Here is a 15,276-nt window from a genome sequence, read left to right as displayed (position 1 = left end):
AGACCGCTAACCGGCCCCCTCGCGCACCGGAAGTGACTGTCTCTCACCTCCACACCCTCCGCTCAACGGTGCTAGCCACCCTGTCGGAACGAGGCGTGAAGGAAGGAAAGACAAGACAGCCACCCCGTATGCGTCCAAGGTAAGTCTGGGGAGTGCGGGGGGGGAATGGGAAGCCTCAGCCGCTATTAACTTGGCCCCACCAGAGTCTAAATTAAAATACACTGCCAAATTTAAAAGTCAACAGATTTCGAAATTCAAATGCACACGTTTAAAAAGTCAGCGCGCTGGCGCCACCCAAGCAGCTATGGGCCCTGCCACTGCCCACTCACCACCATACCATCAAGAAAGCCACCAATCGAACCGGCAGTGACACTAGTTTGTTCACAGTGGTACCTCTAGGTTCCAAAAGATTCATATCACTTATTGTGTACCCCAGGGTTTCACACTGTCCCCCGTCATTTTTAGACTCTACAAGGAGCTGATTTGTGCTCTGCTTACAGATAACAGAATTCAGATTCACCAATATAACAATTATATATAATTCTAACTGAGTGTCTCCTCTATGTGAGACATCTAAAACCTCAAACAGTGCATGCACATCATCCACACCTGGATATCCAGCACCTGCCTGAAGCGCAATCCAGTCTAGACAGAATGCCTGTTAATTGCTAAGAACAATGATCAAGAACAGTACAGACCTGGCTTAGTGACCTGAACCTTGATGGCTTCTAACTTCAACTTTCACTGAATGAAAAGTCATTTGAATACACCCTGGACACCAATCTCTTCCTTAAGGAATACATTGCCAAAATAATCAAAGATTGCCTGATACCATATCTCTTGCCTAAAGAACGTGAAATTGTTTAATTAGAAGCGACATCAGAGTTTCAGATCAAATCTTCCTAGTCTTGTATCTAGATAGTGGTATCGCCCTGCTTGATGACCTTCCAGAGTTAACACTGGCACCGCTTAAGGACATCCTACATGCAGTAGCGCATCTCTTACCTGGCCCAAACAAATATGCTCATATCACCCCCATCCTGATGGATCTTTGTTAGCTTCCCTTGCTGACCCACGCCATTTACAAAACCTGCAGCATTATTTACAAAGCCATCATGACCAGCACACCTGCTAATATTGCAGAAAAACCACTGCCAGGTCACCACCCAACTGTACATTAAGAAGTGTAAACAAGAAAAATACAAAGCAGCAATACTGTTACACCCATGCACCCAGGACCTGAAACATCATCCCTGTTTACACCAGGAATGCTCCAATTCTTTCACTTATTAATTTCATGCTTATCTTTGAGTCTGATCATCCCTCTGCTGCCTTATTACTTAATTTGCACTTTTGAAATAACACAAAAATACATATATCCCAACATACATTAATAATGAAGTGTGGCCCTCCTTTAGAATGATTTCCTCCTCCGTGTAGTTCCTTGTTTGACCACTATGTGGGATAGTGTGTGATAATATATTATCTCTAACTTGGAAAATACTGGGGTCCCTGTATTATCTCTTCAGTCCCTATTAGCTTGAAGCTAACCCAGCAAATTCCTTTTTTAAAAAGCTGTTTGTCGGATCCTGAAATGGCTAATTACTATCCTAGTTATTTTATATCCCTAAAACTATGGAAAAGCTGTTAATAGGCAGATTTCTGAATATCTGGGAGCCAATACCCTATTGGATAGTTCTCAGTTGGACTTTAAACCCCAACAAAGTAGTTAAATTACCTTGCTCTCTCCCACAGATGATCTTTAGATAATCAAGGACTGGGAAAGCTGTGTTGCTCTGCTCCTACTTGACCTCTCAGCAGCATTCGATACAATCTGATACCACCATTCTTGTAGCTCATCTTTTTAATTTGGTAATTTGGAAACAGGTCCTAAAATGATTATGTTCTTTTTCGACCGGGTGAGCTCAATTGGTACTTTTACCTCCTTTTTACTCATCCTATGAGTTATCTGCCTGTGGAGTCCCATGGGGCTCCCCATCGAGAACTACTTTTTTAAAACATTTATTTGGTCCCCCTGTCCAAATTGGTGAACTCCATTGGTTTTAAAACTTTCTTTTGCCTGGATAGTGTGTTTTAAGTGTATTAAATTATTTCAATTAACAATTGGTGTAACCGCTTCCATCCAGAGAACAATGTGTTATTGAGCATTGCTATATGAGGCTATAGGATTCAACTAGCTCTCCAGTCTTTGTCATGTGATTGTGAGGAATGTATTGTTTTTGGCATCCTGCCCACTCTTAGTATAAACTCAGTTATAACATAGGGCTGTGATTCTACACGAAAGATGCAAGCTGGGGAAATAAACAAAAAAGCTATGTACACTTTGAAAAGTAATAGGCCATGTGACATTGCATAGCAAGATGGTTACTGCTTGGAAAATATGCACATCTTTAACATGTTGTGAGGGGAATTCTGCTGATAGGGCCATTATTTTATCACCATTGTTTTAAAGTTTTCTTTTAGGAGAATGAGCCTTCCAATCTTCTAGGGATGGCGAGGCTGCATGACACAACAAAAATGTATTGGAATAGTTTATTCTGATACTCTGGAATTCTAGCTAATGTATGTGAAAAATGCACTATTTAGCTCTGCTTTTTAAAGAGTATCCACCGGAGGACTATCCCCGGCACTTCATGGAACAGTCAGGGAAACTTGCTCACTCATCTATTTCAGGTAGGATTTTACTTCTGATCACATTAAAAATTCAGCATCTGTTATTGCACATGTAAATTTCCTTATAACATTGTTAATTTCTGTCTACCTGTGATTCAGTGTTATATAGAACTTATGCCGGGAACAGGATAATGTCACTAAGAATTCCCAGAGTATGTAAAGACTAGGCCAAATGTAGTTTGGAGTAGTCGGAATAATAGAAGAAAAAACGTTTCCCTTTGCAGACTAAAATACTTACCCACAATCACTCACTGTTCACTGCAAGATTGCACTTCATCACATGAGGGTAAATATGTTTACCAGAGTCCCAACTAAAAACCAATATGCCACCAAATTAGAAATATAACATCATGAGCTCTTTTAATATCATATCATAAAAATGTAATTATACACATCGTTTAAAAACAAACTAATCAATAATAAAACAATTAGTCTAAAACATACACTATAAAAATCAATTTATTCAGTAAACAAATATAGGCAAACAATAAAAAGTAAAAACCACAAATCCTAACAGGGAGACTCTATTGCACAGTTGTTAAAGCACTGTTGCATAATCTGATCTGACTTTGAACATCAAGTTAGTATCCTGGTGAATACAAAATTCAATTCATCCTAGTGATTCCCTGTGTTCAGATCTAGTAGAGCTTAGCATCAACGCGTTTCGGCGGATGTTCTTAAATAAATCCCACCAGGAAAACTAGATAAGGGTTTTTTCACTCCCACATCGAAATAATAGATATATGAATAATCACTGTTGGCGGTGTTCGCCAAGATACTAATGTAGTAATGTGGATTTCTAAACTTGATCGTCAGCCTCAACACCTAGCACAAGGACTTCTCTTTCGTCTCTTCGTAAAAAATACAATCGGACCTCTTCAAATTTTAGGCTTGGTGTTCACTGTAATCTCAAGAATGTAATATTTCCACTTAGGAGTTATGTTAGGATAAAGCTGACTAGTGATTTATAATCCTCCCTCCTCCTGTTCAAGTGCGGTTCCAGGTAAACCGAAATCTACTCACCACATCAGAGTAGTTTCATCAAATGCTCGGAACAAGTCCCTTTGCTCTAGGCATCAGCAACTCCTCCAGTACAAATTTGTTTAGTCAGAATAATACCAGTAAATCCCACAATAAATAATGGATGAGCCTCTCTTATGATGGAGAAAGTCATAATGTGGTCAGGATATACCCACATATGTCAAGATTGGGCACTTTTATGCCATGGATGGTCTACAAATTGCCAATAATGAGCAATGTGTCTCATGGAGGGGCCACTATTATTGAAGGAAAACCAAAATGCGGTAAAGAAGAGCAGCTTCTTCTGCTTGTGCTAGTAGGATGCTTCCATTGCACTACTAGTCGCCTACCTTTTCTTAATAACTTCTTTTCACATTTTTGCTTAATTAGCTTGCTACTCAGGAAGATGAGCATCACATTTGGCCCATAGATTTCTGTCCACCCCACCCTTGCCTTTTTGATATCCTAAGAAAATATAAGTAGATGTGCCATAATGTTTCAGACGCCTAGAGAAACAGTTCTGCGCTTTGCTTTTGTCTTTCAGACCAGAGTCCTTGTTACCCATGGGGTAACCTTTTTACCACAGATGGACACAATTATAGTGATGTTGGATGGCAAAATTTCAGAGATGGGCTCCTACTCTGAGCTTCTACTCCAGAACGGTGCATTTGCAGATTTCCTTCAGACGTATGCCTGCACAGAACAAAATGGCAACTCCATTCCGGAAAGTAAGTAATCTATTCTGAAACTATTAAATATTTTCTGGCATATTGGGATATACAGTTTGCCTATTTCAGTTTTTTTTCAAGGCTTGAGCTGCCTGATGCTGTCTTCTCCTTCTCTCTTTCGCTATCAAAATGTTGTGGTAACCACCCTCACACTGATAATGGGAAAGAGCCAGGAAGAAGGCTTAGGATAATGTTACCTTCATGGTGAATGTCACTCCGAGTAAAGGGTCTTTTTCTCATGATCCCCAAATCCCGCCAAAACTGTAAGCCATTGGCCAAAATCACACTGTAATTGACTCCTTTTATAGAAGAAAAGTGCCATTGTGCTGCATAATATGTATTTTCTTGTATATTTCCAGTGGCTGCGTTATAGTAGGGCAGAATCAAAAAGTTGCTGGCATTCGCGCCAAGAATTTTCAATTCTGTTAAGGACACGGAGGATTATGCTATCTCTTTCTTTACTGTAAAACACAGCAGCCAATGAAAAACATACAATTAGTCAATACAAACTACATTGTCCATGATGCTTTGCTCAGCCACGCCTTCTCAGCCCTCCATAAGAGCTATGAGTACAGTCCCATCATCCTCTTTCGTTGCTCGAACTTAAAAGTCCACTAAGTCAACCAGAAATAATTCGATAACGTCCTCCAACATGTAAGTTAACACGGAACCAAGATCCATTGAAAGACTTCAACTTGAAGAAACTTCTTATTCAGATTTCTTGTCTGCTCCTAGAAGAAAAATATAAACAACCCGTAATCTCGGCTTATTGAAATTTTCAACATTCCATCATACACGGGTGGGTAAGCATGAACAATAATATTGTAACATAGCCGGGTGGGATAATCCTTGCCTCCGTGTCCTTTGTAGAATTGAAAATTCATGGTGTGAATGCTAGCAAATTTTTGATTCTATTACAGGACTGGAGGCTTCGGATTATGCTAGTTTAACGCTATATCAAAAACAACAGATGTTATATCTCCCACCGGCTTATAATAAATTTGCTTGAAAGTTGATTCAGATGACCAATTAGCACAATGCATAATGTCTTGAGTGTTTGAACCCAACATATACGATTTTGATGCCTTAGCACCACGCACGGAATGTGCACCAAACATTTGAATGTCAATATCAGCCTCTTTCATAACATAACAAAGCCATCTGGCTATTTTTGCAGCAGACACAGGCTTGAAGGGTTTTTGCAAAGCAATTAGAAGTTGAGTAGAACCCTCTGGTCTCAAAGAACGAGTACAGTCCTCATATGCTTTTAAACATCGTACAACATATAACTTATCATTGCTAGGAAAAGCATTATACTCAATGTGTGTCGAGAGAGTCTTTGTACGACCTGTAATAGTAAAGGAAACTCCTTCCGGAGTAAATACCCTACCTGTAATGTCCAAGGCCCGCACATCCGATGATAGCCTATAAGCTGACAGGCATAACAGCATCGCCAATTTGGCAAACAAGTGTTTCCTCGATAGAAGATTATTCGCTGGCCAGTTGTTAAAGAGAGAAATGACTAAGGAGACATCCCATAAGCCTGAATACTTAGGCTTAGGAGGGTTAGCCACCCTTATGCCCTTAAGAAATGTACATATTATTGGGTGCATACCAACCGCTTTTCCGTCTACCTGACTAAGGCCCGCCCAATGTCTGATCTAAAGTTATTTACTGAACGGTAAGCCAAACCTTCAGCTGCCTTGTCCGAAAGGAAATTTACAATATGGGGTATGCTTGCCCCCACGGGATCCAAATTCCATTCCAGGCACCAACCCATCCAGCCTTTCCAGGCTGAAGAATACCGTTTCCTGGTTGAAGGAGCCCAAGCTTACTTAATGAAAGCTGTAGTTGTCTCCGAAAATCCCGGCATTTCCCACTGTTGCCTGAAATGTCGCAAAGCCATCAGCAACGACCGCTCCGATAGGATCAAAGGATGTTGTTCCTTGTGAGGTCCCAGGAGTAGGGACTTTGACTACGGAAACATCCTGGGAAGATCGCAGCTCATCTCCAACAACACCGGGAACCAGGGCTGCGATCTCCACAGGGGCGTTACTAGAATCACCTCTGCTTGCTGCTTGAAAATGTGTGATGTCACTCTGGGAACTAGAAGGAAAGGTGGGAATGCACAATTCAATGTCCCCGCCCAATCGTGAAGGAAGGCATCCATCGCCATCGCTGCTGGAACCTGCCTCCAACTGAAGAAGTTGGGAAGTTGCCAGTTCAGCCTGGAAGCAAACAGGTCCATCTGACAAGGACCTCAAAGGTCCTGCAACCATTGGAATATGCTCAGAAGCAGTTGCCAATCGCTGTAATCTCCGAGGTGTCTGGAATTCCAGTTCACTATCAGGTTGGACTGGCCTGGGATGTATTCCGCTATTACCGTGATCTGATGATTCAGGCAATAGTGCCAAAAATCCTTGGCAATCTCTACTAGAAGAGACAATCTCGTTCCTCCCAAATTGTTGATGTGCCTCACCGCTGAAACATTGTCCATCCGTAGGAGGATACTACATGAGGTCTGCTTGGGAGACAGAGTCCGAATTGCAAAGGAACCCGTTAGGAGTTCCAGACAATTTATGTGTAGTGACAATTCCTGGGGAGACCACCTTCCACCAGTGGCGTCACTAGGGGGGTGCGGGGGGGTGCGGCCCGCACCGGGTGACACCAGCACATGGGGGTGACACCAATCTGGTTATGCTGTGTTGGCTGCTGGCCAAACTTTGCAGCCTCGCGCCTCTGCCATTAAATGGGCGCTGCTGTCCTTTCAGAAGACTTCCTCACTCGCGGTCCGGTGGAATTTTATGACAAGAACCTTTCATTACTTAATACTTAAGGGTGTATAATCTCGCCCTGTGTCTGCTAAATTTGATTGGTAAAGGTTTATAATAGTAGCGGTTTAAGCTTAGTCATCATAATAAGCTGCCTGCCAATGCCCGGACGTTCACACACAGTCTACTGTCTTCTTTGTGCAATACACAGTACTTTTCAGGGGCCCTGCGCCTAGCGGCATAGTTGAAGTCGCACTCTAGTCAGTGGTGACAGCGATAGTGTCACTTATAGTCCGTTGAAATGTCACTCAATTACCCTGAAATTATGATTATGTCACACACATAAGCAATCTAAAACCTTGGCCATGCATGGAGCTGAAAAAGCGTGTTTTGCTCAAATACAAAAACATACGGCAGCAGCCTTATGCACTTCCGGCCACACGGGTCATTTTTACAGCATAGGACTTAAAGCACAGACCTACTCCAGGTGGGCTCATGGAGGGCTTAGGAGAAATTGACTCATGAGGGAAGGAGGGAGGGAGTGATTGTTCAGCCATGTGCAATCTGTTCTTGGTGTTCCACATAAATGCATAGAATGTTCACGTATGCCCAGACTGAATCATTTCGGAGTGTGATTCCAAACCCCACAAATGCTTTTACATCCTGGATCAGGAAGTGAACTGGGAAGTAGAAAATGTGTATCTTCACATGGTTCCTGGCCTCTTTCTCTGCTAGATACTGTTGATGAGTCACATTTAGAAACCAGTTTCTCAGTGCATGTGTTTACCCTATTGTATTGTATTGTATTGTAATTGCATTTATATAGCGCTTACTACCCCTGACGAGGCGTCAAAGACCTTCTTTTGGCAATGAACACGATTTATGGTTCATTAGGTCACTGTGTTTAGTTTCTCAGCTACAGGCGCACAACCTGACTGTTCTTTGCATGAGATGGATGCAGAAGGGCGCATTCTCTTTGCTGGACCCTACAATAGTGTGCAGTTGTAAGGTGGAGGAAGGGGTGACAGGGAGAGGGCAACACGCCTTTGCTCAGCTGTGACAGAACTGCGTGAAAGACTCAACGAGGCAGCAGTAAACCATCACGGATTGGAGAGACACGGTAAACTCAAGTAGTGAAATGCGCCCCGCAGTTTAACAACCATGCCGACCCCCCCCCACCTTCCCGAAATCACTGTTAAGAGTGGACTCTGCAGCCAATCAACACTTCAGTTGGCTGAGGTGAAAGGATACTTAAATCCAGGGGCAGCTGGAGACATTTTACAGTGGTGGGGCGCAAACTGATTTGCGAGTGCGGGCCCCAGGCCACTCAGGCCGGCGGCGACCCCCGCCCACCCACATACACAACACTCAAAGAAATGTATTCACACATGCATACACACAAACGCATCCATTCACAACACTCTCCACCAAACATTCATGCATACACGCACGCTCGCACCAAACACTTTAAAATAAAAGAAAAACACACACTCTTACCTTGCTGCCTGTCCCGGTCCGCGCCACCTCTGGGCTCTGCTCCCCACACGTCACAGGCTCACAGCGCCCCTGGCCAATCCTGGCGCCAGGGGCACAGGTACCTTCTCGCCCGCAGCACGCCCATTAGGGCTCCTGATGGGCATGCGCAACGCCGCAAAAACACAAGTGCGCATGCGTGGGCACGGGTAAAAATTCATCCTCCGTCCCCACTCATGCGCACTTGTGTTGCCGCCTGTACAATCATGTCAATCAATCAACATGCCGCCCGCCCGGCGGTCTGACGTCATGTTGATTCATTGACATGATTGTCACAGTCTTAACGCAAAAACGCCGAAGGAGCTGCGGGCGGCTTCGGGCAGGGGGGGCTACGCCCCACGCCCCAATGGACAAACCACGCCTGCTTAAATCCTAGATCACTCTACACATTACGAGTCCCACACTCTCTTAGAAAATGTTTAGACATATAACTGGCTCTCTGTCGACCCGGAAGTAGTGACAATACGGAGACGTGTTATTTACTGTTAAAAAATCAATACTGGACAGCAGGTTGCCTTCACGGGCGGTCCTTGTAAACTTAAGTTACGAGCAACTGAGCTGGCATTTTACATCAGCGGAGCAAAGTGGTTCTGTCATGCTGTGCTTTAGCCGAACACTGCTGAGGAAGGAACCGTCTGTTTCCATAGAATTCTTTACACTGCAAAATGTAGTTTTCCCCACCTTTTGCGCTAGCAGCACTGCCCCATCAGCCAAGCCTGGTAGGGGTGTACTGTAAGGAAAATGCCTTGGGGGCTTGTGGCGGAGCCCCGGGGGCACCAAGGAGACCTGCTTCCTGGTCTCTTCCTCTGTTGCCGGTGAAAGGAAGGACTTTATATTCCGATGGCCCAGGACTGTGGAGGGGAACTCGGATGCAAGGAGGTGAAAGCAGGAGAGCCGAGGAGGACAACAGGAAGGAGGACGTGGTAGCAGGATGACCACCGGGAAGGCGTGCCGGACGAATCGGCCTGGGCTCTGTCTCAGAGGAGGTCCATGTGGTAAGTCGTGAGGGTTTGACACCATGAGTTACTCGCACCGGGTGACACCAACCCTAGTGACGCCACTGCCTTCCACCTGTGGAGATATCTCCATAGAGCGCACCCCAGCCCCAACGGCTGGCGTTGGATTTGATGATAACTTCTGGTTGTGAACCGAATATCGCTCAGCCGTTCCACACTTCCACGTGACCCAGCCACCACTGCATCTCCTCTCTCGCTTCTTGACAATGGGACCAGGTCCATATAAGATAAATCTGTGGGAATCTATCGCAAAACCCAGAAAATCTGTTGTCTGCGCTGGAATCAGCGATGACTTGGAATGGTTGACTACAAACCCCAGACTCTGCAATGGAGACATTGTCATTTGGAGATGTTGCAAGACCACTTTTGGGCTCTGCGCCATGATCAGAATGTCATCCAGTTAAATAATCATGCGCACCCCTTGCTCCCGAAGGTGAGCTACCACCGGCTTCATCACTTTGGTGAAGCACCAAGGAGCCGAGGAAAGCCCGAGAGGAAGGGCCAAATACTCGAACCACTGACCTTTCCATTGAAATTGAAGGAAACGGCGGTGTGGAGTAAAAATGGGAATGGATAGGTAGGCATCTTTGAGATCTAGCCTGACAATCCAATCTCCCTTTTTCAGGAGATCCGCCAAAAGATGGATTCCCTCCATCTTGAAATATTTGTAAATAAGGTACTGATTGAATTCCCTCAAATTTAGAACCAGTCTGTGGCCACCAGCCTTCTTCTGGACCAAAAAGACATTGCTGCAAAACCCATGAGGCCTGTTGTTGCATGGTGTTATTGCGTGCTTTTGCGGTAATTCGGCTATTTTGTTGTCTATAAAAATGCACTCTTGTTGGGAAAAATGGAGAGAATTGGGGAATGTGTCCTGACAGGGTGGTTCATAAAATTCCAGATGGAACCCCTGAACCGTTTGCAGAACCTAGGCATCCTGTGTCCGGTTTTGCCAAATGTGAACAAAGAATTGTGTTTGACCCCCCAATGGTAAGGGAGACAAGTCTGCCACGCTTACCTGCGGAATTCTGCGCCTGGATCCTGCTCCGTGGAATCGGCGTCTGTTGAATCGACGAGTGGGGTAGAAGGTACCCCCTCTAGTTGAGTCCCACTCTCCTCTTCCGCAACCATAGTCACCTCTGGGAGGACCATGATTAGAGAAGCGGCCTGACGAGCGTCCCCTGCCTCATCCGGTCCTGTTGAAAAGGCCTTGCTGAAAGACACATTTGATGTCTGATTGTTCTTTATCAAGTGGTGTGAAGCTCTGGGATGTACAATATCACTAGGGTTGAAGGTGAAGGGAGTATTAGATGGAATTTCCGGGGTGGAAGAAGCCACTTTCTTAGCTTTCTTCCTGGGAGTGGCTTCTTCATCCGTTGTGGTAGTGTCGGTATCGGTGTTAGTGGTATCGGTGTTAGTGGTATCGGTATCCACATAGACCTTCTGCTTACTCTTCGCCTTGCCTCCCTCTGAGTACTCATGATCACCACTGGAAGCTGGGGGTAGTGAATTTAAAGCACTAGCATGCAGCCATTGACTCTCTTTTACTGCCTCTGTAGCTGGAGGATTAAACATTTTTGATTTTTCTTTAGTGAACCTATGACATTTGGCAAAACTCTCAAGCTGCTTAGTAATTGGTTTAAGTACAGCTGCCAATGCTTGTTGCATAGTGTTAGGTACTGTGCTCTCAATGGCCCTGTTCACTGAGGATTGGACAGAGGCGTCCAGAGCCTCCACTATGTTATCTTCTATGACAGTCTCCTGCTGTCCCTCTTAATAGACATCCTCCTCATCTTCGTACCCACTCTTCCATTCTAATGAAGTGATGCAGTATAATCAATGTTAATATAATCAAGTCTCAATATAAAATAGTATAGGAGGAGTAATGGGACGGCCAGCCAACGTGCACACAATTGAAATTACTTGTAAGTACCAAGCCCCCTCAGCAAAGCTGTACTTAAACTATTTCAGCCTGTTCAAGGCGTAGGAGCCGAAATTTGAAGTATCTGGAGCATGTACTCACTCTTGCAGGGGACGTCTCTTTCAGCCAGTCAGGCATTCTTTCCCCAGCAAACTTTGTTCCCTAATGTGGCAAAAAACACTAAAACGGACCGATCTCGGCGTGCGCAGCCCAACGCGAGCCCAAAAGGAGCCCAAAGAGAGCCAAATGGGTTCGCTTGTGCTGCGCACGTCGAACGGAAGCCACCCTGCTCCTGCGGTGTGTACGGGCGAGCAGGGAAGCCCAAGACACCAGTGCGTGAAGCGCGCAACTGTGAAACCGGTCCCAGTCAACCGCCCGGCGGTTTGGTACCGTCGCGCCAAGAAGCGCGTTTTTAAAATAATGAGCCCAGCATCGCTGGCAACCAGAGTAGAGCTCCGTCACAATGCGCGAAGCGCACCCTCGAGAAACATGGAAATAAGCACCCAATATGTAAAAAACTTCAAATCCTTAACATGTGTTAGAAACGATTAGCAAATCATATTAAAACTATACACTGTAGCGCAACGTGCTATGTATATTTGGCACGTATCAAAGTACAATAAAATGAGTAATAGTATCATAAAGGAGTACTTAGCTCTTGCTGTGAGCAGCAAAGATAGAGTATGATGGGGCTGTGCTCATCGCTCTTATGGAGGGCTGAGAAGGCGAGACTGATGCAAAGCATCATGGACAATGTAGTTTGTATTGACTAATTGTATGTTTTTCATTGGCTGCTGTGTTTTACATTAAGAAAGAGATAGCATAATCCGAAGCCTCCGGTCCTGTAATAGAATTGTACACACTGTCTCAGCACTCAGTTTGTAGTACGTACTTGTATTTATTCACTTTTAATCTGTTTGGGGTAGGAGTAAAAAAACGAAACATCTCTAAATGAAGCATTAACAGATCTCATTCAGAGGTACTGCCCCTAATACCTGATTTGTGTGGCACTGTTTCTTTCATTACCTTTTCAGATTTAATCGTAATTGTTTTAGTTTGATTGACAAAAATTATAACACCTTCATGTTTACAATCTTATAGGTCCAGCCAAAGATTTAAGAAACAGAAAGTTCTCTGCGAATGGTCCAGAAGTGGCCCATGAAACAGCTGTCTGGTAGGTTGCCGCTCTCAGCTTGCCATTTGTGTAGAGCATTTTTCAAATCTGTTAATGCTAAAAGAAGTTGTTATGGCTGTCCAAATAGCAAAACACCTGTCTGCTGGCAAAGTGCTAGGAAAATGTGTGACATTGGTGCATTTGAATAAAGATCAATTGAAAAGCACCTAGGGGTACTAAATGGTGTATTTGCTGATTCAGAATATATGTATTTATCCTTGTTATTTTCAGGAACAATACAGACAGTCCTCTGAAACGAAATATTACTCACCAAGATCAGGAGGCAGGACAAGCATTTGGGAAATTGACAGAAGCTGACAAAGCACTCACTGGAAAGGTACGTCTTAAAGAACCACTTACACAGCAGTACAGTAATTAAAATTACCTTTTCATTTTCGTGGCATTTAGTAAGTCGAATCTGGGTACAGCCTTATGTAGCAGTAACTCTTGGTCATTTGTATAATGTGGATGAATGGTGTCACTACTTGGGATGCTGCAGAGAAGCTACATCCTCTTATTGCAATAGATCAAATAAAGTACTGCATGTGGGCCTGTATTCTGGGGAAAAAACATAATTATAATTTCACACATTGCTTTTGCTGAATCTTCAACAGAGCAAGAAGACATTCTAGTTCAGTCTGGATTGAAGTTATGAAAAAGAAGTGCATTAACAAATATTCAATTCTCCACACACAGTATTCTGAAGATTGAATGGTATCTTCATAGCAGATTTAATAGTTCCCTGTGTGTACTTGTGGATATGGCATGAAAGTAACTGTTTCAAGTATTGTATTACATTTCATTAGTCATAATTTTAAGTATGCTATGGAATCTTCACTTTTTGTTACCTGAGAACAAGGTAGCAGTTGGGTGAGAGGATGTCATTGGAGCAGACGAAAATAACAAGCTAACCTAATCAGTCATATCATCTGTTACATACTCCATGAATATCAGTTACTCCTTCTCAATTCGATGAACAGTCTTCACAAAATAGACATCATGTCACAAACTTTACCTACAAAAAAATCCCTGGTCTATGCTATTTTTTGTGGGCATGATATGTGCGTTTCCTCAACTACAAGTCGATTCTAGGTGAAAGACAGTCTGAATGAGACATTAGAAAGGAGTACAGAACTAAAGAAAAGAAAAATAAAGATGTGAGAAGATTCCCCATTAAAATGAGAAGTGTATTGGTGTTTTACAGTATATGATGGCACAACTGAATGAATGAATGAATGACTACACATTTGTATAGCGCATGGTTACCCGGAGGCATCCCTGCGCTTAAGTGGTCCATTCATTTCTGATGTATTAGAGGAACAGAAATGTTTTCAACATTTTCCTAAACCTGAGGTGGTTCTCCTCCAGACGAATAGCATCAGGGAGGTTGTTCCAGAGCTCTGCAGCCTGTAAAGAAAAGCGCCTACCGCCCATACGGATCCTCCTAATCCTTGGGATTGCCAGTAGATTCTTATTACTAGATCTTAGGGTCCTGCATGTTTGATAGGGGCGAAACAAAGGTAAGAGGAGGTCTGGTCCTAAATTAGTCAGGGCTTTATGAACAATAGTCATTGCCTTGAATTCAATACTTTGCTGTACGGGCAACCAGTGGAGTTGCCGGAGTGCTGGTTTGGCTGAGGTTCTTCGTGGGATGTCCAATAACATCCGAGTTGCACAATTCTGGATAGTCTGTAAGATCTTAAGTGTCCCCTTTGGAGCCCCTAGGTAGACTGCGTTGGAGTAGTCTAGGCGTGATAAAATCAGCGCCTGTACTAGTATCCTCCTCGCCTCAAACGGAAGTAGCCCTATGATTTTTCTAAGTGATCTGATCAGGGCATAGCTGGTTGCTGCTACCTTCCGAGCCTGTACCAGAAAATTGAGAGCTGGGTCCAGCCAAACTCCTAGACTCTTAATTTGATCTTTTGGGAGCGGAGGCTGGCCCAGAATATCCGGCCACCATTCCTCTACAGAGGAGGGGCATTATGGCCCAGCATCATGACCTCGGTTTTAGCTCCATTCAACTTCAAGAAGGACTCATTCATCCACTCATAAACTCTGCTGAGACAGGAGGACAGGTTGTTGTGAGTCGACTCCTGCCCGGACAGAGTGATGATGAGCTGAGTATCATCAGCATAAGTCACCAGTTGCACCCCCGAGGGTAACACCACCTCAGCCAGTGGTCTCATATAGATGTTAAATAAAGTAGGCTGAGAGATGAACCCTGGGGAACACCACATTGTAGATGCATTGGTGGAGATACAGCATCATCCTCGAACACTGAAAAGGTCCGATCGGAAAGGAAGGATTGAAGCCACCTCAGTGCGGTCCCAGTGATACCTAGATTACTCAATCTTTGAGTCAGTATAGTATGGTTAACAGTATCAAAGGCCGCACTGAGGTCTAATAATAGTATGGCAAC

At 44.0% G+C, this 15,276-nt stretch overlaps 1 protein-coding gene across 4 annotated transcripts in view; it reads left to right on the top strand.

Annotated features, from left to right (window-relative positions):
* The window catches only part of LOC144784431 (multidrug resistance-associated protein 1-like), a 1,265,484-nt gene that overhangs the window by 828,586 nt on the left and 421,622 nt on the right, over nt 1–15,276 (top strand). For all 4 annotated transcript variants that reach the window (XM_078663181.1, XM_078663182.1, XM_078663179.1 and 1 more), the window contains 3 exons: nt 4,259–4,442; nt 12,785–12,857; nt 13,089–13,194. In XM_078663181.1, the coding sequence (XP_078519307.1) occupies nt 4,259–4,442; nt 12,785–12,857; nt 13,089–13,194 (363 nt within the window). The remainder of the gene's footprint in view (nt 1–4,258; nt 4,443–12,784; nt 12,858–13,088; nt 13,195–15,276) is intronic.

This window comes from Lissotriton helveticus, chromosome 10 (assembly GCF_964261635.1).
Source record: "Lissotriton helveticus chromosome 10, aLisHel1.1, whole genome shotgun sequence".
Classification (NCBI taxonomy): domain Eukaryota; kingdom Metazoa; phylum Chordata; class Amphibia; order Caudata; family Salamandridae; genus Lissotriton; species Lissotriton helveticus.
This window is presented reverse-complemented; position numbering and strand designations above follow the sequence as displayed.